The sequence below is a fragment of the Callithrix jacchus genome, chromosome 12 (genome assembly GCF_049354715.1).
Source record: "Callithrix jacchus isolate 240 chromosome 12, calJac240_pri, whole genome shotgun sequence".
In the NCBI taxonomy this organism is placed as follows: Eukaryota; Metazoa; Chordata; class Mammalia; order Primates; family Cebidae; genus Callithrix; species Callithrix jacchus.
This window is the reverse complement of record NC_133513.1, coordinates 6,741,544-6,767,448: the sequence shown is the minus strand read 5'-3', so window position 1 is coordinate 6,767,448 and position 25,905 is coordinate 6,741,544. Positions and strand designations below refer to the sequence as shown.

The 25,905-nt window shown below is 51.6% G+C and overlaps 1 protein-coding gene across 12 annotated transcripts in view; it reads right to left on the bottom strand.

Moving 5' to 3' along the window:
- The window catches only part of MGRN1 (mahogunin ring finger 1), a 66,043-nt gene extending 46,091 nt beyond the window's left edge, over positions 1-19,952 (bottom strand). For all 12 annotated transcript variants that reach the window (XR_004731683.3, XR_013524559.1, XR_013524558.1 and 9 more), the window contains exon 1: positions 19,723-19,952. Coding sequence is in view for 8 of the 12 variants with exons in the window: in XM_035266838.3 (XP_035122729.1) it covers positions 19,723-19,810 (88 nt within the window). In the remaining 4 variants the exon portion in view is untranslated. The remainder of the gene's footprint in view (positions 1-19,722) is intronic.
- Between the last annotated feature and the right edge of the window lie 5,953 nt (positions 19,953-25,905).

The following is a 25,905-nucleotide window of genomic DNA, read 5'->3' as shown; positions in this document are numbered from 1 at the left end:
AGCCCCTGAGAGGAGGGCGCAGGTGATCGTGGGGAAGAGCCCCTGAGAGGAGGGCGCAGGTGGACATGGGGAAGAGCCCCTGAGAGGAGGGCGCAGGTGATCGTGGGGAAGAGCCCCTGAGGAGGGTGCAGGTGGACATGGGGAAGAGCCCCTGAGAGGAGGGCGCAGGTGGACATGGGGAAGAGCCCCTGAGAGGAGGGCGCAGGTGGACACGGGGCCTGTGGATTTCAGGGATGCTCAGACTATGTGGTCCTCAGTCTCACCTGTTGCAGGGACTTCTGGGAATTCTCAGAATTCGCACTAGGGGCCCCAGAATCCCTATGCCCTCTGAGAATCCCCACGTGAAGCCAGGTTGGTCCTTCCCAGGGCCCCCAGAGAGAATTCTGCGACCCTTAGGCCCTGCATGGTCTGTGTCCTTCCTGAGAACCACAGCACCAGTTACAGTTGGCTCAGCCACAGCCACCAAGGCCAGCTGAGCCCCGACGATAAGTCGGGGAGTCTCCTCCCAAGAGGCAGCCCAGAGCCGGGTGCAGAACAATGGGCAGGAGCCGCAGCCCCACCGAACCCACCATGCAGAACAGGACCCACTGACAGCCGGCAGCCAGAAAGCAGGAACCAAGCGGCAGCTACTCCAGCAAGTGTGACACCTGATTTCACGCACTGCCACGCAGCTGCTGGAACCAAGTTGATCTATACACACTGACATGGAGCGACAGTCAGAGTATTTGTTAAAGAAAACAAGTTCACACACTGCAAGATTATCTTCTCAGGGGTCACTGCACACACTGAGATGTGCACAACGCAACTGTGAGTTCACAGAGAATGCTGTGGAAGGACATGTCCACGAGGCTGCCGGGGAAAGTGGGGCAGAGCAGAGGGGCGGAACAAAGCCCACACGGTGTTTTTAAATCAAAAGAAAGAGTAACTGTAGTACAGGTGAGCCCAGGACGCCTTCCCCACTCCCTGCATACACTCCCAACACATTGGGCCTTGCATACACTCCCAACACATTGAAAGCTTCAGTGCACTTTAATACATGGCATCGTTGAAGGTGACATTCTCCACACAGCCCGTGGGGCAGCACACACAGTGCCTCAGGACACAGTGGTATCTGGACGCCAGGCTCAGTCTTGGTTGTCCTTCAGCTCATCCAACCTTAAGCCCAAGTCATGGATCAGGGCTCAGGGAGGGCCCGGCTCAGAGCCACCTGCCTGCTCCTCCAAAATGTGTACCGTGTTGATGAAAACCACATGAAGGACCCAGCTGCTGGGAACCCCCCGCACTAGCCGCAGGCAGACGAGGGCCACAGCAACACGGCGAAAGGGTGTGAGAATCCTGGTGACCCTGCCGACCGGCCCATGACCCACTGTCAGGGGCACCCTTAGCAATAACCAGCCCCCATCCTTCCAGGCTCCCCGCAGTGCTGATGTAAAGTGAGGTGGGGTCCAGAGAGGCCGGGCAGCCTTAGTCTGGAGGGAGACTCAGGATCCAAGCTTGTCCCTGCGAGGGCTTCCAGGCCGAGGCACTGGGCACTCCATGGCCCCACGGAGAAGACAATTCCCTGGCCCAGAAGTCTCCTGCTACAACCTCCTCCCAGGCACCTTCAAGACACAACCACTTTGTGTCCAAGAAGCCCCCTGAGCTTCCTCTCTGTAGGCAGAAGATGAGCGAAGCAGCCAGCCTCCGCGAGGGCCCCCCGTACATCTCACCTTCTGGCCAACATGTCTCTGGGTAGACTGCACCCACCCTGAACAGGGCTGACCAGGTGACCAGCGAGACTGCATGAAAATGATGGTGTGCGGCTTCTAAGCCTCTGGGGGAAGCTGCCACCATGCTGTGAGGACACCCATGCACCCCCATGGGGAGGTCCACGTGGTGAGGACCCGAGGCCTCCCTCTAGAGCCAACACCAGCATGCCGAAACTATATGAGCCAGGAGGCAGCCCCTCCAAGCCCAGGCAAGCCCTCAGATGACCACAGTTCGCCCACAGCTTTTTTTGAGACAGGGTCTTGCTCCATCACCAAGGATCAGTGGCATGATCACTGCTCAGGGCAGCCCTGGACCTCCTGAGCTCGAACAATCCTCCTGCCTCAGCCGCTTGAGTAGCTGGGACCATGGGTGTGTACCACAACGCCTGGCTAATTTTTGTTTATTTTTTGTAGACATGGGGTCTCACTGTGTTACCCAGGCTGGTCCCAAACTCCTGGGCTCAAGTAACCTCCCACCTTTGGCTCCCAAAGTGCAGGGATTGCAGGCGTGAGCCACCGCGCCCACAGCCTGACTGAGGACTCAGGAGTGACGGTCAGCCAGAGCCACTCCCAACCCCGACCACACAGTAAGGTAAGCGCTGTGTTAAGCTGCTAAATTCTGAAGGAGTCACCCAGAAACAGATGTTGAATCTGAGACGTGGTCCACGTGACTGTCATTCTCCTCTCCTGGCTCCCAATTGGAGTTCATTTCTACAGCCACGGCTGTGGTTAAAGCCTCTGGCACTGTCTGCCCTGTGACTACGCCCACTCGCCAGTCTCCCCACACCCCGAGCCCCAAGTTTGTTTCCCGACCCACTGCTCTCGAAGCCCTGCCCGGCGTCCCAGTCTCCTCCCTGCAGTCTGTGAGGCCCCAGACGAGGCCACCCTGCCAGCCCCTGCCTGCTCACACCTCGGCGCCCTGGAGTCCTCAGCTCCTCCCTGGAGCTCCGGCTCCACCTCAGGCTGCCCTCCTCTCCACAAGGCCTCTTCTGACCACCTCCCCCACGCCACTTTTTTCTTTCCTTTTTTTTTTTTTTGAGACGGAGTTTTGCTCTTCTTGCCTAGGCTGGAGGGCAGTGCCACAATCTCAATTCACCACAACCCCCACCTCCCGGGTTCAAGCAATTCTCCTGCCTCAGCCTCCCGAGTAGCTGGGATTACAGGCTTGAGCCACCACGCCCGGGTATTTTTAGAAGAGATGGGTTTCTCCATGTTGGTCAGGCTGGTCTCAAGCTCCCAACCTCAGGTGATCCACCCGCCTCGGCCTCTGACCACCCCTTTTATAACCTGCCAAACCCCCCACACCCCTGCTTGCTGACCCATCTCCCCACTCCCTTTTCTGGCCTATTCATCTCCACAGCACTTTTTGGCCTGGTGTTTTAGGTGGGAGGCTCTAAGATCTTACTGTATGTAGTTTTAGGCTTCCGTAACTTCAGAGGAAGTTACTGAGCTGGGCCGCTGGTTCATGCCTGGGCATTCTGGGAGATCAAGGCAGGAAGACTGCTTGAGCCCAGGAGTTCAAGACCAGCCTGGGCAACATAGGGAGACCCTGTCTCTACAAAACTTTTAAAAAAACTAGCTGGCCCTGGGGGCAAACGCCTATAGTCCCAGCTATTTAGGACACTCACTGAGGTAGGAAGATTGCTTGAGCCCAAGAGTTCAAGGCTGCAGTGAGCCATGATCAGGCCACTGCACTCCAGCCTGAGCAACAGAGCAAGACCCTGACACACACACACACACACACACACTCTCTCTCTCTATATATATATACACACACACACACACACACACACATATGCACATACATATATATAAATAAATAGCTTCAGAAGAACAAATGCTACAAACTGAAACACTTGCACAGGTAATAATTTTTTCCTTTGTCATTTTAAAGTTTTCTACAGTTAACATGCATTACTGTAAAACAAGAAAAATTATAAGATTGGAGACAAGGAACGAGGGTGTCTGTTAAAGCAATAGTGGCAATATCACGAAACTGGAACCATGTTCTAGAATCAGATCAACATGATGGCTGCAAGTCCGAATATGTGAAAAATTAAATGCTAGATTTTTCATATTCTAAAAATCACTGACTGGTGCACTGTAAAACAGTGACCCTGATGAAATGTGAATTTCACCTCAGTAAAACCTGTTGAGAACCAGAAGAACTTAAGTTGTCAGGTGATGAATCATTAATTTTTTACACTAAGCTTTTACATCAGTTTTTGGTAACTTGGAACTAGATGCTATTGTTATATAAAATCTTGTTAATTTGTATCTAATTTATATTATCAAGGTTTTTCAACTTAAAACACAGAACTAGAATTGAGGGGCAGGGCACGCAGTGGCTCACACCAGTAATCCCAGCACTTTGGGAGGCCAAGGTGGGCTTATCACCTGAAGTCAGGAGTTCGAGACCAACATGACCAACATGGTGAAACCCTGTCTCTACTAAAAACACAAAAATTAGCCAAGTGTGGTGGTGCACACCTGTAATCCCAGCTAATCAGGAGGCTGAGGAAGGAGAATCCCTTGAACCTGCGAGGCAGAGGTTGCAGTGAGCCGAGATCGCACCACTGCACTCTAATCTGGTCTGGGTGTCAGAGCAAGACTCTGTCTCAAAAGAAAGAAAAAGAAAAAGAGAGGGGGAGAGAGAACGAGAATTGAGGCTGAGATCGGTATCGTTTTAGCAATAGCTTATGTCCAACTGTGGATGCATGAAATAACCAGGAAGAAAAGGTACCCATCTTCTCAAGGGATGTATTTCCACTGCTTTTTAGTATTTCTACTTGTTACTGATTTAAAACTGGAATATTTGTTTGATCAACTGGGTATCAGTAATGCCCAATCAAATCACAAAAAAAATCTCACAGCTTATGATGCTGTAAAAATTTTTTTAATTCCTTTTTGTTTTTTTTTTGAGACTGAATCTCTCGCTCTGTTACCCAGGCTGGAGTGCAATGGCGTGAACTAGGCTCACTGCAGCCTCCACCTTCTGGGTTCAAGCAATTCTCTTGCCTCAGCCTCCTGAGTAGCTGGGATTACAGGCATGCGCCACCACGCCCAGCTAATTTTTGCATTTTTAGTAGAGACAGGGTTTCACCATGTCGCTCAGGCTGGTCTCAAACTCCTGACCTCATGATCTGGCCGCCTCAGCCTTCCAAAGTGCTGGGATTCAAGGCATGAGCCACCACACCCAGCAATTTTTTTAAATTTTAATTTCAACTGGTATGCATATTTTGGTTGCAGACACAATACAATCAATACGAGATTTTCAAGCATTAAAAATTCAAGCAATAACAAAGTTAGCTGGGCATAGTGGCATGTGCCTGTACCAGATAGTCAGGAGCCTGAGGCACAAGAATCACTTGAACCCAGGAGATGGAAGGTGCAGTGAGCCAAGATTATTGTGCCATTGTATTCCAGCCTGGGTGACAGAGTAGGACTCTCTCAAAAAAAAAAAAAAAAAAACAAAAAAAACGCTGGCATGGTGGTGCACACTTACAGTCCAAACTACTCGGGAGGCTGAGGTGTGAGGATCTCCTGAGCTAGGGAGGTCAAGGCTGCAGTGAACCGGGATTAAGCCACTGCGCTACAGCCTAGGAAACAGGACTAGACCCTGTATCCAAAAAAAAAAATTCACTGGGTACAGTGGCTCACGCCCGTAATCCCAGCACTTTGGGAGGCCAGGGAAGGCAGATCACTTGAGGTCAGACAGAGGTCAGGAGTTCGAGACCAGCCTGACCAACATGATGACACTCTGTCCCTACTAAAAATACAAATACTAGCTGGGCGTGGTGGCATGCGCCTGTAATCCCAGCTACTCAGGAGGCTGAGACAGGAGAATCACTTGAAACCGGAAGGCGGAGGTTGCAGTGCACACCACTGCACTCCAGCCTGGGCAACAGAGCAAAAATGTCTAAAAAAATAAAATAATTCGAACCAAGTCACATGTTCAAGGATAGGGAAATGCATAACTCACAGGGCAGGGTTACAGGAAGGACCCACACCCCAGCAGTCAGGAGCAGGGTCTCACACCTCTAGGAGAGACCAGCTAGGAAGAACGAGAAACTCCTCACAGAGAATCCAGGGCCTGGTGCAGTGGCCACACCTGTAATCCCAGCACTTTGGGAGGCTGAGGCGGGGCAGAGGCTTGAAGCCAGGAGTTTCAGACTAGCCTGGGCAACACGGCAAGACCTCGTCTCTACAAAAAAATGCAAAAAGGAGCCAGGCACAGTGATGTGCACCTGTAGTTCCAGCCACTCAAGGGGCTGAGGCAGGAGGACCATGGAATTTGAGGTTGCAGTGAGCTATGATTGCGCCACTGCACTCCAGCCCAAGCAATAGAGTGACTGTATCAAAAAAAAAAAAAAAAAAAAAAAATCAAAAATGAATCCTGTCGCTCACGCATGGGTATTCACGCATGGAAAAGAAACGCAGGACGGAGACCCTAGGTCCCTAGGGGCAGGAGGAAGGGACCAGGTCTGGGGAAGTGTGAGGGGCCAGGCCATCCTTTTCTTTTGCCTCAAGAATGACATGCACGTGTAAGGTGGTGTGTGTGTGTCCATGTGCTACGTATGTTTGTGTGTGCACCAATTCAGGATCAAGAGGAGGCTGCCAAGGGGATGGGGGAAAAAGGAGACCTAGAGCGAGAAGCAAGAAGGCAGCCGTGGAGGTGAAAGAATGCAGGTGGACCTGCACCCATGCGGCTCTCCCTCCACACGAACTGAGGCCAGTACCCCCTTCCCATTGGCACCAAGGAGAGAGGGCCAGACACAGCCCCCACCTTCCATGCAGGAAGCGAAGCTCAGCGAAGGCCCCAAGCTCCTGAGTGGGGGAGCTGTGGCTCACACCCCGACTCCGGAGCCCGCTTGAGTCTCAGTCTCCATGCCGGGCACCTTCCCTCCTGCAGCCTGGGTCCACGAGGACAGCAGTCAGTGGTGTCATCACCAGTGACAATGGGCACTGTTCACACACAAAGAGCCACACGCAAAGGGCTTCCCCAGCAGAATGGCCGAAAATCTCCCTGTGGGCTCAAAGGGCCCCAGAGATGCCACAGGAGCCCAAGGCTATCCTGGAAATCCCAGCTACAGGGAACCAACACGCTCAAGGACCCAGGGCCTCAGGGCCTCCAGGGCCATCCTCAAACATGGCTAAAACAAAGGCATCCTTCTCCCCTGGTTTTCTGGCACCCCCAGGGGGTCTGGAGCCCAGCAAGTCCCTGCCTCCCTAACCAAGGGATTCATACTCTGGGTGGCTTGCGGGTGTCTGGGTGACGTGGAAAGGGAGGGAACAGCACAGAAATGCAGACTGCACAAGCCCTTCCTTGGGAGGCCTCCAGAGCTTCCTGCAGTCCCGATCCCTACACACAAGCCTCCAGGTGGGAGGAATACCTGTGTTTGTCACCCTTTACAGCTGAGAAAAACCAAAACCATAAGGCCACAGGTCAGAGGCTGTCTCAGGGATGGCCAGGGAAGGGGACAGCCCCGTTCCTTCTACACAGGCCAAGAGTTAAGAAGCCTTCTGTGACTCCTTTTGTCTGTTGCACCTTGTCAACATCTGGTGGTACACAGTGTACAGTGAAGGCCACCAGACATTTACGAGAGGAAAACAGGAACATTATCACTGAAACGAGCGAACCTTGAAAGGGCGGGAGGCCCGGGACACGGGAAGGCCTGCTGAGAACACAGGTGAAAATCGAAGCACAGGCATCTACGAGCACAGATGGATTCAACCGAGCAGAGGAGCCACAGCAAACCACCGTCAGAGCTGTGGAGGGCATGGAGGGGCGGAGGGTCAAGTGGGGCCTTGCTGTTCTGCCTGTAAACACCTGCACCACCTGCCTGTGTCTGAACTCAGCACTCAGTTTTCAGGGAAAAAGTCTGACCCATGTTAATCAGAATAGAGTTCGGGGCCCACCGGGTCAGAGGTTCCTGGTCTGGACCCTTGAAAAGCATTTGCCTCCAAACCCACCAACCCTGGGACACCCCTGATAAAAACAGGACAGACTCAGATCTCAGCAGAAAGGCCTTTCCTCTGCACCCCCAACACGGAGACCACGTGTGCATCCATAGGCAGACGCTCCTCCCCATCCCCGACCAAGGGGGCGGAAGCTGTGCTATGGGGACAGGAAGCCCAAGTCATAAGGAGGCCTGGGTGACAAATGTCCTGCCTGTCCCATTCCAGGTAACCCAGGCTTCCTCCTCACCTTCCAGATTCCCCCAGCCCAATGATCTCCAAAAGTGAAAGTCGCCGCACACTGACCTAAAGGCCACAGCCAAGCTCCCTGCTCTGAAGACCAGATTCCACCTGCCTACCCACTACCACCCCCACCTTCCCGGCCTGGGCTATTCCCTCCTTGGGATGCCATGATGAGGCCAGCCTGGACCACCCTGCAGGCTGCCTGCCAGCTTGTTGTCAAAGCTCCCACTGCCACTCTCCTCATAGTGTCACCGCTTTTTCTCATGTACCGGTTGGCTCACTCTGCCCTCCCCTGCCCAAGAGCAGGCATCATCTACAACAACACGGTCCCATATCCTCATGACCTCCACCCTCCACACCATAAGAGCTGGATGAACACTCACCTAATGTATGAAAGCAGATGCCGTTGTTACTGGTGTCTGACAGTCAGGGAAACTGAGGCCCAGTGAGGCTGAGTGACCTTCGCAGGCCACACAACCAGGGAGGGATGTTCTCACTGGGACCCCCATGCGGGCTCCAGAGCCTGCATTCTCAGCCACGCGAAGGAATGCCTGACTCCTAAGAACCATAGCAGCCCGGGCACCCGAGACACCACGGGCGGACTTCACTTGGGCTGCCTCAGCGATCATCCCCACCTGAGGAAGTGGGAGTGGCAAGGCCACGAGGCGTCTGCAGGGGCTCCGAACAGCTTACTGATTCCACCTGCTGAAAATTCTGCTCATGGTCTAACAGAACAGGTGTTCCTGGTTACCAGTCTCACAAAATCAGCTGATGTATTGCCAATAAACCTCAGTTGAGCCAAACCTGCAGCAGATCAGGTCCCAGGATACCCCCACCAGGTTGGAGGCCAGAGGGGGTGGCAGCTTTATCACCCACACATTGATCCCCCTGGGCCCACCATGCCACCATGCTTCCCTGTCCGCTACTAATCCCCCACCCAGCTAGGGAAGTCAACATGGGCTGGGATCTTGATTTCCATTTTTTTTTTTTTTTTTTTTTTGCATACGGAGTTGCACACTGTTGCCTGGGCTGGAGTGCAGCGGCACAATCTTGGCTCACTGCAACCTCCACTTCCCGGATTCAAGCGATTCTCTGGCCTCAGCCTCCAGCGTAGCTGGGATTACTGGTGCCTGCCACCACATCCAGCTAATTTTTTTGTATTTTTAGTAGGCATGGGGGTTCACCATGTTGGCCAGGCTGGTCTCAAACTCCTGACCTCGTGATCCACCCGCCTCCCAAAGTGCTGGGATTATAGGCGTGAGCCACCAGGCCCGGCCTTGATTTCTTTATCTGCACACGTGAGATGAGAGGGCCACCCAAAATTCAGGGTGTCCTGAGGATTAAAAAAAAGCCCATTTACACGAAGGAGCCTCCAGCAGATGAGAACACCCTTGCTAGACGTTCCTTTTCGACCTCCCATATGTAAACATGATACCATATTAAATACAGGGCTCTGACTCCCAGTGTGGAACACAAAGCTGAGGACAACTTTGACTACATGGAAACACTGGTGCACTGACGTGGCATAAGCTGTAGCTACCTTTTTTGATGGGGGTGTGTCCGCCCCAGCCAACACATCCCTTTTCTGGAAATAGCCTCCACTACCCTCAAGGTGGTCCCCACCCCTAGACAGGGGCAGTTTGGCTCCAAGGTAGACACCAGCAAGCTGGGCCATCCGGATTCTCCCTTCTGTGGAATGGGACCAGGGACAACGGCAGCACTTGGTCCTTGACCAGCCTGGTGGGCAGCGACGGCCTTGTGCGTGCCAGAACAGCCAGGGCGCTCTGCAGGACAGCAGGATGGTGCTGAGGCTGGAGCCAAACATGGGCTCTGGATTCTCACAGCTTCCACTTCTCCTTTTCCACTGAAGTTCCTGGGACTTCCCTCCGAGACTTCACTACACTCCGTTTCTTCCCGAGGCTGGCTTCCATAAACGGCACTGAGATGGCCAATTTCCAAAGAATTAAAACCATAATAAAAAGCACTTAGGAAAGAGCTCCTATAAACCAATAAAAATTAAAAAAGATAACTCTTTTTTTGTGTGTGTGTGACAGAGTCTCGCTCTGTCACCTAGGCTGGAGTACAGTGTGGCACCATCTCTGCTCACTGCAACCTCTGCCTCCGGGGTTCAAGCAATTCTCCTGCCTTCAGCCTCCCCAGGAGCTAGGATTACAGGTGCCCAACACCACACCCAACTAATTTTTGTCTTTTTAGTAGAGATGGCATTTCGCCATGTTGGCCAGGCTGGTCTCGAACTCCTAACTTAAGGTGATCAAACTGCCTCGGCCTCCCAAAGTGCTGGAATTACAGGTGTGAGCCACCGCACCTGGCTACTCAATTGTTTTAATGTGTAAAAGGCTTCAGCAGGCACTTCAACAGGCGGATGAGAAACAGATGGCCAATTCTCATACAGAAAGGCTCTCAACCGCACTGGTCATCAGGAAAAAGTACAATGAGAAATCCAAGGTGAAGCTGAAAGAAAAAAAATTAAAAACAGCACGCACCACTCACCCTACCTAGTACCAGTGTGAACGCAGAGACCAGCACCTGTGTTCTTGCCTATAGAAATGCAAATTAGCTCACTCAGAAAAGTTTAAAATCTACTAAGGCTGAACGCACCCAAGGGCCCCAGCAAGTCCACATCCAGGCATACAAATGCACCCAAAGAGATCAGACTCAAGGCACCACTGTCAGACACAAGGATGTCCCCAGCAGAATTGCTCCCCAGCGCCTCGCCCCGGGCAGCACCTGGACTCTGGAGGGTCCCACAGCAGATATTGCTGATCACACAATGAGTGATCAGCAGTGATCACTCATTGCTCACAGACCCCGCCAGGGCATTGCATCCCATCTCATCCCGAGGTGGAGCAAGAAGAGCTTCTCCTCCAGTTCTCTCAAGTTGAAACCCAAGCAGAACTTGCCCAGGGTGGAAGTCAGGAGGGGGTTACCAGGGAAGAAGGGGGAGGCAAATTGTTCAGAAGGGGACAATGGGGGCCTCTGGGAGCCGGTACTGCTCTATTTTTCTCAAGGTGTTCACTTTGTGATCATTTATCAAACTGCATGTTGATGAGCTGTATATTTCCTAGAAGTATGGTAGCCTTGGCCAGGCCCAGTGGCTCACGCCTGTGATCCCAGCTACTCCAAAGGCTGAGGTAGGAAAACTGCATGAACCTGGGAGGCTGAGGCTGAAGAGAACCGAGCTCTCACCACTGCACTCCAGCTTGGGTGACAGAGTGAGACCGTCTGAAAAAAAATAAATACATAGATTGGGCGTGGTGGTCATGCCTGTAGTCCCAGCTCTTTGGGAGGCCAAGGCGGGTGGATCACAAGGTTAGGAATTCAAGACTAGCCTGGCCAAGATAGTGAAACCCCATCTTGGCCGGGCGTGGTGGCTCACGCCTGTAATCCAAGCACTTTGGAGGCCAAGGCGGGTGGATCACCTGAGGTCAGTTCAAGACCAGCCTGACCAACATGGTGAAACCCCATCTATTAAAAAAAAAAGAAAGAGAAAAAGAAACCCCACCTCTACTAAAAATACAAAAAATTTCCTGGGCATGGTGTCAGTCGTCTATAATTCCAGCTACTCAAGAAGCTGAGGCAGAGAACTACTTGAACCCAGGAGGCGGAGGTTGCAGTGAGCCAAGATCACGCCACGGCACTCCAGCCTGGGCGACAGAGTAAGACTCCATCTCTAAATAAATAAATAAATGCCTCAATTTATTATTTTTCATTTACTTGATTAATCTATTGCTGTAGAGACACGGTCTAGCTGTCACCCAGGCTGGAGTGAAGTGGTGCGATCTTGGTTCACGGCAACCTCGGCCTCTTGTGTTCAAGAGATTCTCCCACCTCAACCCTAACCTGAGTTCCTGGGATTACAGGTGCACACCACCACACCTGCCTAATTTTCTTTCTTTTATTTTTAGTAGAGACGGCAGTTTCACCATGTTGGCCAGGCTGGTCTCAAACTCCCAACCTGAAGTGATCTGCCTGCCTTGGCCTCAGCCAAAGTGCTGGGATTGCTGGCATGAGCCACCACACCCGGCCCCCAGCCCCCAATTTTAAATGTCTATGTACAGTATGTGTACATACACACTTTTTTCCCCCAAAGCACTGAAGCAATCTTTCCTTTCTTTTGATTCCCCAGAAGGTTCCCTGGGAGTCTGGGCTCTCAGAGACATCACAGAGTGTCTGTTCCGCGGGGTAGGGGCCCTGCTGGAAGAAAGCTTCGGGTATGTGAGCAGTGGTGCCAGTGCTGACCCCTGGGGAGCTAATGCAACTTTCTGCCCACCTCAGGGATGCCAGGCCTGCCTGAGGCCCCACACCCAAGACCAGGTAGGAGGACCCAAGTCCCCAGAGCAAGCTGGATGAAAGGACTTCTCACAGCCTCAGGTCTTGATTTCAGTCACTCCTCAAACCTCTTGCTTCTTTCCCCCGTTCTATGGAAAGGCAAATGACAGAATGCTCATTCAGGATTAAGTGACCACCCCCCCCAACAATGCTCCAGGTTGGCTTTTCTGCAAACAAGCAGAGGGACACAGGCCCCTCCTCGGGTACAGGCAGGGGCTGAACTCCGGGCAGTTCCACAGCTGTCCAGTGAGCACAAGTCAGGCACTGCAGGGATGGTGCACCACACCATCCTCCACTGGACAAGATGACCCCAAAGCAAGAACAAAGCTGGACAGCCTCACAGGACACAGGGGAAGGGCATGGAGAAAGCCAGGCAACGTGGGACCCAGGCGGCACTGGGTCTGGGAAGTGGGCAGGCAGGAGAGGTCACCGCTCCAGGGTCATCCAGGAAATACAGAACATTTTCCAGAAAACTTCCGGGCATCATGAGAAACAAAAGCCGGGCTGGACGAGGGCCAGGGTCTGTCCCTCCCTGCTGGCTCACATGGACTGGCAGCCAGACATGAAAGGGGCCCAGGGTATCAGAGGTGGCCCCCAGGGTTCAGCCAGGGAACATGGGGCGCCACTGAGCTGATGAATGGCCAAGGCCCCTGAGGAAGCCACTGGCAGAGCTGGGGCTACTGTCAGCCCAGGACTCTGAAGCCTGTGCTCCTCCCACCACACCCCTACAGGGTTGCCCCCCACAGCAGGTGCAATTTTCACAGCCTGTTAGGATTGCTTTTACCTTTGAATGTACCCTACTATGAAACTCAAGCCCTTTTAAAAAAAATTGTATTAACTTTTTAAATAATTAGAATGTGGCCTCACCACCCAGGCTGCAATGCAATGGCGTGATCTCAGCTCACTGCAACCTCTGCTTCTGGTTCAAGCAATTCTCTTGCCTCAGCCTCCTGAATAGCTGGGATTGCAGGCAGCTGCTACCACGTCCAGCTAATTTATTGTATTTTTAGTAGAGATGGGGTTTTACCATGTTGACCAGGCTGCTCTCAAACTCTTGACCTTAAGTGGTCCACCCGCCTTGGCCTCCCAAAGTGCTAGGATTATAGGCATGAGCCACTGTGCCCGGCCAAATTTTATTAATTTATTCTTTAGAGACAGAGTCTTATTCTGTTGCCCAGGCTGGAGTGCAGTGGGGCAATCATGGCTCATTGCAGCCTGGATATCCTGAGCTCAAGCAATCCTCCCACCTCAGCCCACCAAGTAGCTGGAACTAAAGGTGCACACCACCACACGCTGATAAATTTTGGATTTTTTGTAGAGACAAGGTTTCGCTGTGTTGCCCAGGCTGGTCTCAAACTCCTGAACTCAAGTAATCTGCCAGTCTTGGCCTCCCAAATTGCTGGGATTACAGATGTCAGCCACCACGCCTCACCTAGAATGACTGTTTCATGGGCACCGGGTTTCTTTTTGGTGTGATGAAGATGGAACTAGACAGTGGAGAAGGCTGCACAACACAAGTATACTAAGAACCTCCAGCTGGACCCTTTCAGTGTGACTTATGTGCTGTGAATTAGATCTCAACAAAGCTGTTATTAAAAAAGAACAGCTGGGTGCGGGGGCTCACACTTGTAATCCCAGCCTCTGGGAGCCAGGCAGACCACGAGGTCAAGAGATCGAGATCATTCTGGCCAACATGGTAAAACCCTGTCTCTACTAAAAATACAAAAAAATCAGCTGGGTGTGGTGGCACGCACCTGTAGTCTCAGCTACTCGCAAGGCTGAGGCAGGAGACTCACTTTAACCCAGGAGGCAGGGGTTGCAGTGAGCCAAGATCGCGCCACTGCACTCCAGCCTGGGGAACAGAGCGAGACTCCATCTCAAAAAAAAAAAAAAAAAAAAAGAATTAACCAGGCATGGTGGCACACGCCTGTAATCCCAGCTACTCAGGAGGCTGAGGCAGGAGAATCGCTTGAACCTAGGAGACAGAGGTTGCAGTGAGCCGAGATAGCACCACTGCACTCCAGCCTGGGCAATAGAGCAAGACTTTATCTCAAAAAAAAAAAAAAATTTGCTGGGCATGGTGGTACAAACTCATAGCTGGGAAAACCCAGCTACTTGCGAGGTTGAGTTGGAAGAATCACCTGAGGTGGGAAGTTTAGGCTAGCGCGAACTGCGATCGCACCACCACACTCCAGCCTGAACAACAGAGCAAGCAAGACTCTGTCTCAAAAAAAAAAAAAAAAAAAAAAATTAACTCAAAATGGATCAAAGACCTAAATCTGTAACACTTCTACAAAAAAAAAAAAAAAGGAGAAAATCTTTGTGACCTTGACATAGGCAAAGATTCTTTTCTTTCTTTTTCTTCTCTTTTGGGAGCCTCACTCTGTTGCCCAGGCTGCAGTGCAGTGGCTCGATCTCTGCTCACTGCAACCCAACCTCCACCTCCCAGGTTCAAGCGATTCTCCTGCCTCAGCCTCCCAAGTAGCTGGAATTACAAGCGTACACCACAGTGTCCTGCTAATTTTTTGTATTTTCAGTAGAGACAGGGTTTCACCATGTTGACCAGGCTGGTCTCGAACTCCTGACCTGAGGTGATCTGTCCACCTTACCTCTCAAAATGCTGGGCTTACAGGAGTGGGCCTCCACACCCACCCAGCCAAGATTTCTTTTTTTTTTTTTTTTTGAGACTGAGTCTCACTCTGTCGCCAGGCTAGAACACAGTGGCATGATCTCGACTCACTGCAACCTCCAACCCATTGGTTCGAGCAATTCTCCTACCTCAGCCTTCTAAGTAGCTGGGATTACAAGCACTCACCACTATGCTTAGGTAATTTTTTTGTATTCTTAGTAGAGACAGAGTTTCACTATGTTGGCCAGGCTGGTCTTGAACTCCTGACCTCAGGTGATCCAGCTGCCTCAGCCTCTCAAAGTGCTGGGATTACAGGCGTGAGCCACCGCGCCCAGCCAAGATTTCTTAAACATAACTCCAAAAGAATCATTCGCTTAAAAAGCAATAAATTAGGCTGGGCGAGGTGGCTCACACCTGTAATCCCAGCACTTTGAGAGGCCAAGGCAGGTGGATCACCTGAGGTCAGGAGTTCAAGACCAGCCTGGTCAAAATACCATGAAACCCCATCTCTACTAAAAATACAAAAATTAGCAGGGCGTGGTGGCGAGCATCTGTAATCCCAGCTATGTGGGAGGCTGAGGCAGGACTGCTTGAACCCAGGAGGCAGAGGCTGCAGTGAGCCAAGATCAAGCCACTGCACTCCAGCCTCGTGGACAAGAGTGAGACTGAGTCTTAAGAAAAAAACCAAAAAAGCCAGGCCCAGTGGCTCACACCTGTAATCCCAGCACTTTGGGAGGCCAAGGCGGGAAGATCACGAGACCAGGAGTTCGAGACCAGCCTGGCCAACATGGTGAAACCCCATCTCTACTAAAGATATAAAAAGTTAGCCAGGCGTGGTGGCACATACCTGTAATCCCACCTATTCGGGAGGCTGAGGCAGGAGAATCCCTTGAACTCAGGAGGCAGAAGTTGCAGTGAGCCAGGATCACGCCATTGCACTCCAGCCTATGTAACAGGGCAAGATTTCATCTCAAAAAAAAAAAAAAAAAGCAATAAATTTGACTTCATCAAAATTCAAAACTTTTACTCTTCAAAAGAAACACCATTAAAAAAACATGCTGGGCATGGTGGCTCACAATGTAATCCCAGCGCTTTGGGAAGCTGAGATGGACAGATCACCTGAGGTTAGGAGTTCAAGACCAAGCTGGCCAATATGGTGAAACCCTATCTCTACTAAAAATACAAAAATTAGCCAGGTGTGGTCGTGCACGCCTGTAGTCACAGCTATTAGGGAGGCTGAGGCAGAATTGCTAGAACCGGGGAGGCGGAGGTTGAAGTAAGCCAAGGTTGCGCCACTGCACTCCAGCCGGAGCGACAGAGAGAGACTCCCTCTTAAAAAAAGAAGAAAAAGAAAATTAAAAGACAAGCCAGACTGGAGAAAATATTTACACATCACATGACTGATACAGGAATCCTATCCAGAACACATAAAGAACTCTTTGTTACAACTCCATAAGATAAACAATCCAGTTTTAAAAAATTCGACAAAAGACTCAAATAGACATTTTTCACACACACATAGACATATACAAACAGAAAGATTACTCGGTGACTCACGCCTGTAATCCCAACATTTTGGGAGGCTGAGGCTGGTGGATCACCTGAGGTCAGGAGTTCAAGACTGGCCTGGCCAACATGATGAAAACCCTGCCTCTATTAAAAATACAAAAATTAACCGGGCGTGGTGGCAGGTACCTGTAATCCTAGCTACTCAGAGGCTGAGGAGGAATGATCACCTGAAATGAGGAGGCGGAAATTGCAGTGAGTCGAGATCCCACCACTGCTCTCCAGCCTGCGTGACAAGAGGGAGACTATATCTAAAAAAAAAAAAAAAAACAGAAAGAAAGAAGGAAAAAGAAAGCAGGGCCAGGTGCCGTGGCTCATGCCTGTAATCTCAGCACTTTGGGAGGCTGAGGCAGGTGGATCACAAGGTCAGGAGATCGAGACCATCCTGGTCAAAATGGTAAAACCCCGTCTCTATAAAAAATACAAAAATTAGCCAGGCATGGTGGCATGTGCCTGTAGTCCCAGCTAGTCAGGAGGTTGAGGCAGGAGAATTACCTGAACCTGGGAGGCAGAGTTTGCAGTGAGCCAAGATCACGCCACTTCACTCCAGCAAGACTCCGTCTCAAGAAAAAAAAAAAAGGAAGAAAGAAAGCAGATCACTCATGGGCTGAAGGGAGTGGTTGGGGTAGGGACTTTGCAAACAGATGGAAGGAAACTTTTATGAAGGAAATGTCTGTAACTGTGGTGACGACTGTGCGATTCTATAAATTAACTAAAAAGCATCAAATCCTGCTTACAACGGATGAGCTGTGTGGGCCATGAACTACACCTCAATAAAGCCATGAAGGGTAAAATACAGTGAAGACAAAGCAAATATTAAATTTGAGCTGAGCACTGCAGCAGAACATGCTGAAAGTTCCATTCAGAAAACTGGAGTGTTCGGTATTAAAAGTACACGCATTAGCACCAGTGATTCTTGCTCCTTGACATAACCAACAACATTGACAGAGATTTGAAAAGAAACCTTTCTCATCAGGTGACTGAAAGGTCCATGGGGGCAACCCCCAAAACCATTTCAAACATCTCCACCGCCCCCAGTCTGCCTCCGACCCTTGACCTTACGGGGTTCTCGTTAAGGAGAGAGAGGAGGGGAGTCTAGGAAACCAGTAGGGGCACCAAGGCAAGGGCCAGGGTCCTAAAACCCTTGCTCCCAGCAAAGGACCAGGAGAGAGGAATAAAGAGAAGCACAAAGTCTGCAGGGTCCCAGGAATGGATGGAGAAGAAAATGGAAAAAAGCACAGCTGGAGAGGACTTGTGGACCGGACTGGCCCAGACACTGCTGGCACTGGCAGCATGACCCAGACAGCCGATGGGTTTCTCCTGTGTGCCAGTGCCAACCAATTAATAGTGGCCGACTCGGGTGTTCTATGACGGATGTTCAGTGGGAAGGAGGGCCACGAGTGATTAGCAATGACATTTCAGCCACAGTGGGATCCAGAAGTGGGCTGTCAATGCCACGTATGTGTCATTTTGCCCAGCCCAAGTGAAGGGACATCAAGAGAGCTCAGGTCCCTTGACAGAAAGTGCCACTCAACTTTTTGATATCTCTGTCATGCCACTCCTTACTACGATTAGGGTCATTCGCCAGTCACCTAGCCTCCATTATGAGCAATTATAGCAGTTAGCATTTGGCAGGGACTTCTGAGCCAGGCGTGGTTCTGAGGGCTGTATAAGCACCAGCCCATTTTACAGATGAGGAAATCAGGATCCAGGGGTTTAAGCAACCTCAACCAAGGTCACTCAACCAGGGACATACTGGAAGAACATCAGAGGTGGAAGAGGACAACAGCAAACTGCTCCATCGGACATGGGGCCATCAGCCCTCGGAACTTCCAGGGAAACCCTAGGGCCGAACCACCTAGAGGCTAGGCTACCCTGCTACTGGGCCTGGGATATAGCTGTGCTCTCTCCAGCAGGCAGGCAACAGTATGTTCTGTCCAGCTCTGAATCCGTCCCCTTCAGGGTGCCCCCAAACTGTGCTGGTTCCCCTCACTTCAACCAGTGGCCCCAGATCTTCACCTTGTCACACCTTACAAAACCTGGGCAGAGCAGTTTTTTGTTTGTTCCTTTATGTGTGTGTGTGTGTGTGTGTATACATATAAACTGTATACACACACACACACACACACACACGGTTTATTTACTCTAAACAGCAACAAAGAAGAGAAATTTTTTAAACTTGAGTGGACATAAAACTCAAGTGGGGAATGGGTTGAAAATGCAGCCTCTCAGGTCCCGGTGGGTCCAAGGCAGGGTCTGGCATGTCTAACGGTCCTCCCCTCTGTGGACCTGGCCCACACTCAGAGAACTCTGACCCGTGAGTGTCCAGAGATATCCAGGAGACTGGGGGACACAGATCACATGAGAAACCAGGATCTGAGGACCCAATCTGGATGTCCCCATGACACCCAAGGTCTCGCTCCTCTTCCTCTTCTCCTTTCCACCACAAATGATCACGGGAGGAGATGGAGGGTGAGAATCTGGAGCCAGACGTTCTCAGTCAACTAGAGACAGGAAGAGAGCGGGGAACAAGGCTGCCTGGGAGCCCCATATCTGGTCCTGATTCCCAACTGTGCTTCCATCCAGCTGAAACCTTGACAGTCACTTCCTCCTTGGTGACCTAAGTCCCTCAGCCATAAAACAGAGACCTGAGTAACGGGTGGGTCCTCTCAGCAAGGACCCTGGCCCCTCTCCATCAATTCTAATCATCTCCTTGGGCCCAGTCCCACTCCCCCCACCCACACACACCAAGAGCCTCCGTCTTGATGGGTGGGAAAGTGCCCAAACCACTGGCTTGGCCTTCACACCAAGCCACCAAAGAAAGCGAAAACCGGCCCCGTGGTGAGGTCAATCTGACGACAATGAGTCCTTTCTAGGCAGGAGCGAAGCTCGGGGACCCGGGCTCAGCACCCCGCCCCGCCCTCAGGGCTTCCCCCAGGAGCTCCCCTGCGAGGACCGAGCTGAGGCGCCCGGGGCGTAGGGACTGCCCCAAGGTCACCCCAGCCGTGCAGTGGCAGTGCTGGACACGGCTGGGGCAGGTTCCTCCGGGGTCCCCAGCCACGCCTAAAGCTCGGGACCGCGGGGCTAAGGGGCCGCGCGAAGGCTCTGGGGAGGAACAAGAAGAGGGGGCCGAGTAGTGCGCCCCGCCCCCAGCTTCCCGCCCCCGCGCCCGCCGGGCCAGCGTTCCAGCCCGCGCCCCGCCGAACGCGCCCGGGACGGGGCGCTCACCGGACTTCGGGGGGTAGCGATAGGCCGAGTTCGCCTGGATGTCGATGTCCTCCACCCCCGCGATGCGACGGCTGAGAATGGAGCCCATGGTGCGCGGCGCTGCCGGGCCGGGGATGGGGCCGGGGCCAGAACGGGGACGGCGGTGGCAGCAGCGGGGTCCTCACACGGACATGGCCCGGACCAGGCCGCACGGACGCTTGTCCACGGCCGCGGAGGCGCCTCGAGCCCCCACCCCCGGCTCGGCCAGGGGCCCAACGCCACAGCGGCCCTCCGCCTCCCGGGCACGGGGCACGTCGGGAAATGGAGTCCTCTCGCCGCTGAGGGCGCCGGGAAGCGGCGCGGGAAGCCCGTCTGGAAACTGTATTTCCCAGGACGCTCCGTTCCCAGGCCCTCTGACGTGTTCATAAGCACTCCGGAACAAACCAAATGGACCTAAATTCAGAGGGAAGGAAGCACCAACTGCACCGCAAATGGTCCTTCCCTCTGCGTTCCAAGCGGTGCACTAACATATTAACTTTTAGTCATTTCATTATCTGTTCGCTTAGCGCCTTCCACTTGCCCCCTCTGAAATAGCTCCCCGAGTCGCTGTAATTCTCCCTACTCCCCCGTTTTTGTCTCCCGCCCCGACCGGCAGAGGGCGCAGCAGCACCTGCTACGCGGAGCCCACCTGTAGGGCGTACACCGAGGAAGCGAAGCACCTGCTTTGGCCTTGGCCAGAATTCGAGACATCTCTCCGGCCCCACGTCCAAAACAGTTAGTTTAAAAACATCACTTTACAGCCCCCACGGAAGGCAGTAGACTCTCCCCATTTTACACACGGGGAAACTGAAGCACAGAGAGAGGGCCACATAAAATGCGCTGGGGGCAAGATTGCAAGAATCGCGCTGAGGATGAAAACCTGGCAGTGTGCAAGGTGTTCCCTGGCTTTTGACTCACACACATCTCTGCAAATAGATCTCTTTTTACCTACTTTTCAATTGAGGAACTTGGATTCTGAGGAGGTGATTTCACAAGTCAAGCCTGCTGTACCAAGAAAGCAGCTAGGGAGGGCAGGGCAGACTAAGTCTCAGATGGTCAATTCACTACAGTCCACATGGAAATGCTGCTTTGTTTTTGAGACAGAGTTTCGCTTTTGTTGCCCAGGCTGGAGTGCAAGGGTGGGATCTCAGCTCACAACAGCCTCCACCCACCAGGTTCAAGCAATTCTCCTGCCTCAGCTTCCTGAGTAGCTGGGATTACAGGTGCGCACCAGCATGCTCAGCTAATTTTCTGTATTTTAAGTAGAGCAGGGGTTTCTCCATGTTGCTCAGGCTGGTGTGGAACTCCCAACCTGAGGTGATCTGCCTGCCTCAGCCTCCCAAAGTACTGGGATTACGGGCATGAGCCACCATGCCTGGCCTGGAAATGCTTCTTAGACCCTTCCAGAGGCCAGAGACCAGGATCCAGTCTTCCTTTTTTTTTTTTTTTTTTTTTTTTCTTGTTCTGTTGCCCAGTCTGGAGAGAAGTGGCACTATCTCAGCTCACTACAGCCTCTGCCTCCCATGTTCAAAGCAATTCTTGTGCCTCAGCCTCCCCAGTAGCTGGGATTACAGGCATGCACCATTACACCTGGCAGGTTTTTGTATTTTTAGTAGAGACGGGGTTTTACCACGTTGGCCAGGCTGCTCTCAAACTCCTGGCTTCAAGTGATTCACCTCCCAAAGTGTTGGGATTACAGGCTTAAGCCACCACACCTGGCCTCAGCCTTCCTCTTGCTGAGGATCTTGGGACGCTAAATGAGTATGGCAGCCGAGAGCCTTGTGTGATTATGAGGAGGGTCCAGGTCTTGGAGGAGACTGATTAAATCTCCCCGCCCACAAGCAAGATCCACATTTACTGAGCACTTATTATGTGACAGGCATCATTCTGAAGGCTCTGTGCATGTTCTCTTATCTAATTCTTTGATGTTAGCTGGGCGTGGTGGCTCATGCCTGTAATCCTAACACTTTGGGAGGCCGAGGCAGACGATACCCTGCACCCAGGAGTTCCAGACCAGACTGGGCAACATGTCATGGCCCTGTCTCTACCAAAAATTTAGAAATTAGCCAGGTGTGATGGCACACCCCTGTAGTCACAGCTACTGTGGAGGTGGAGGCAGGAGCATAGCTTGAGCCTGGGAGGTAGAGGCTGCAGTGAGCCATTATCATGCCACTGCACTTCAGCCTGGGTGACAGCGAGATTCTATCTCTAAAAAGAATAAACATTTTTTTAAAATAAAAAATACCAGCCTGGCCAATATGGTGAAACCCTGTCTCTACTAAAAATACAAAAACATTAGCCAGGCATGGTGGCACATGCCTGTAATCCCAACTACTCGGGAGGCTGAGGCAGCAGAATTGCTTGAACCTGGGAGGCAGTTTGAAGTGAACCGAGATCGCACCACTGCACTCCAACCTGGGTGACAGAGTGAGACTCCGTCACAAAAAATAATAATAATGATAAAATAAAATAAAAACAATTAAAAATAGGCCAGGCACAGCAGCTCATGCTTGTAATCCCAGCACTTTGGGAGGCTGAGTCAGGCGTATCACTTGAGGTCAGGGGTTTACAACCAGCCTGGCCAACATGGTGAAACCTCATCTCTACTAAAAAAAATACAGAAAATTAGCTGAGCATGCTGGTGCGCACCTGTAATCCCAGCTACTCAGGAGACTGAGGCAGGAGAATCACTTGAACCTGGGAGGTGGCGGTTACAGTAAGCCAAGATTGTACCACTGCACTCCAGCGTGGGTGACAGAGCGAGACTCTGTCTACAAAATAATAATAATAATAATAACAACAATTATCTGGCCGTGCACAGTGGTTCACACTTGTAATCCCAGCCCTTTGGCAAGCCAAGGCGGACAGATCACCTGAGGTCAGGAGTTTGAGACCAGCTTGGCCAACATGGCAAAACCGTGTCTCTACTAAAAATATAAAAATTAGCCGGGTATGGTGGTGCATGCCTGTAATCCCAGTTACTCAGGAGGCTGAGGTGGGAGAATCACTTGAACCTGGGAGGCGGAGGTTGCAGTAAGCAGAGATCACACCACTGCACTCCAGCCTGGGTGACAGAGTGAAACTCCATTTCAAAAAAAAGCAAACAAAAAAACACAATTATCTGATGTCGATTCTATGTATACTTCCATTCCCAATTTACAAAACAGGAAAGTGAGGCTCAGAGAAACGAAGTACCCTAATGAGGCTGCACAGTAGGTGAGTGGCACAGCTGGAACTGAGCCAGGCCACCGCTCTTACCTGCCTCCAGAGAGGCATGCTCCAGAGTGCCATATTGCCAGGCTCTTGCACCCAGATGGATGGGCCTGAAGAACCCTCACGCATTGTGATCTCTCTTCCTTTATATTTCTTTCTATTAAATCACATAACTCATGTACAGGACATGCATACCTGTGCCAACACTGCATTCAACAGACTGCCCTCCCTGTTTGCAGGGAGAAAGGGAGAGTCCTGAGGGTCAGCTATTCCCACTAAAAATAACACTAACAGCACATCCTCCCTATGGAGCCTGGGCGAGAGCAGTAGTTTCCACCAGCTGGATGTTTCTTTCTTTCTTTCTTTTTGAGATGGACTCTCTCTGTCGCTAGGCTGGAGTGCAGTAGTGCAATCTCAGCTCATTGCAACCACTGCCTCCTGGGTTTAAGTGATTCTCGATTACAGGTGATTCTCCTGCCTCAGCTTCTCAAGTAACTGGGATTACAGGTACATGCCACCATGCCAGCTAATTTTTGTATTTTTAGTAAAGATGGGTTTCACCATGTTGGCCAGGATGGTCTTGATCTGTTGACCTTGTAATCTACCCGCCTCAGCCTCCCAAAGTGCTGGGATTATAACCGTGAGCCACCTTGCCCAGCCTAAGCTGGATGTTTCATTAACTCTTCTCAACAGAGCTGTGCACTCAAGGTGTCCCCAAAGCCCTTTCATCAATATTTTTCTGTGCTTACCCACACCCAGCTGGAAGACAGGCCCTTCCTGATTTGGTCCAAGTTCCTTCATCAACATCTTGATTGATTTTTTTCATGTATGTATTGAGACAGAGTCACTCTATTACCCAGGCTGGAGTGCAGTGGCATGATCACGTATGATCTCGGCTCACTGTAACCTCCGCCTCCCGGGTTCAAGTTGTTCTCCTTCCTCAGCCTCCCGAGTAGCTGGGATTACAGGCGCCCACAACCATGCCTGGATAATTTTTGTATTTTTAGTAGAGACGGGGTTTCACCATGTTGGCAAGGCTGGTCTCAAACTCCTGACCTCAAGCAGTCTGCCCACTTTGCCCTCCCAAAGTGCTGGGATCACAGGCGTGAGCTATCATGCCTGGCCGATTCATTGATGTATTCAACAAATATTTATCATGCAGCCACTATGTGACAGGCGATGAACCAGGCAACAGACATCAAATGGTAGAGCAAGCTAGACACGGAGGCTGCAGGCAGGTGAGGAAATAGACACTATAAAAGTTAACAAGTATATCATTTCTCATTGGCTGCAATGAGCCAAAGTGGTATGTGCTCTGGGAGAACAGATTGAGGTGCAATTGATACTACTGGCAGGCAAGTCAGGGAAAGAGTTGTTGTTTTTTTCTGAGACGGAGTCTCGCTCTGTCATCAGGCTGGAGTGTGATCTCAGCTCACTGCAACCTCCACCTCCTGGGTTCAAGTGATTCTCCTGCCTCAGTCTCCCAAGTAGCTGGGACTACAGGTGCATGCCACCAAACCCAGCTAATTTTTGTATTTTTTGTAGAGATGGTATTTCACTATGCTGGCCTGGAGGGTCTCGTCTCTTGACCTCGTGATCCACCCTCCTCAGCCTCCCAAAGTGCTGGGATTACAGGTGAGAGCCACCTCGCCTGGCTATTTCGTTTTGTTTTTTAGTGAGATGGAGTCTTGCTCTGTCGCCCAGGCTGCAGTTTACAGTGGCATGATCTCAGCTCATTGCAATCTCTGCTTCCCAAGTTCAAGCAAGTCTCCTGCCTCAGCCTCCCGGGTAGCTGGGATTGCAGGTGTGTACTACCTTGCTCAGCTAATTTTTGTATTATTAGTAGAATAGGGTTTCACCTTGTTGGCCAGGCTGGTCTCGAATTCCTGACCTCAAGTGATCCACCTGCCTCAGCCTCCCAAAGTACTGGGATTACAGGCCTGAGCCACTGCACCCAGCTTAGGAAAGGGGTTTTTTTGAGGAAGTGACAGCTATGCCAGGACTTGAAATACAACTAATAGGCAGCCAGGCAAAGTGTGAGGGGTAGGATGCTCCGGTTCCAGGTAGGAGTAATGGCATATACAAAAGCTTGACAGTGGGAAGGAATGGAGTACGACACAGGGCTGGGATCAAGTGAGAGGGAGGGGACAGAATCCAACGTCAGGAGCAAGGCAAGGGCCAGATCCTGCCTCTCATTCAGCCAGCATTGGCACTCTATGAAGACAGGGCCAGGCGCAGTGTCTCAGGCATCTTGAGAGGCCAAGGAAGGTGGATCGCTTGAGCCTGGGAGTTGGAGACCAGCCTGAGCACCATGGCAAAACCCTGTCTCTACAAAAAATATAAACATTAACCAGGCTGGTGGTACACAAATGTAGTCCCAGCTACTTGGAAGGCAGAGGCGGGAGGATCAGTTGAGCTGGGGAGGTCGAGGCTGCAGTGAGCCATGATTGTGCCACCGCACTGCAGCCTGGGTGACAGAATGACAACCTGACTCAAAAAATAAAAAGGAAACATAAAGACGGACCCTGGAGACAACTGGTGGCTTCCTAGTCTGAGTGCCCGTGTCTCAGGTCAAGCCCTTGAGGGGGCAGGATTCCAGTCTATTCTTGTGCTCCCAGAGCCAGGCACCCGATGAGTGTCTGATAAGCACATCTATGGAATAAATGAAAGACTGGGGTGAGGAGGAGGAGGCCAGGGACCTAGGCCCTCCATCCACTGGCCATGTGAAGTCTGGCAAAGCCTTGAACCTCTTGGGCCCTCAGGTGAGATACGGGCACTGCTGAAAGTGCCTTCTCCTCTCCCTCCTGCCAGGTGCTGGCCCCAGCCGTCATGTTCCATCCCAGCCTGCTATGGAATCCAAAGTTCACTCTCTAGTCAGGCTCCTCTTGCCTGAAAATACACTTGCTTTTTAACTCCCTGTTGCCCCTGGAAAAACAAGCTGGCTTAGGGGAT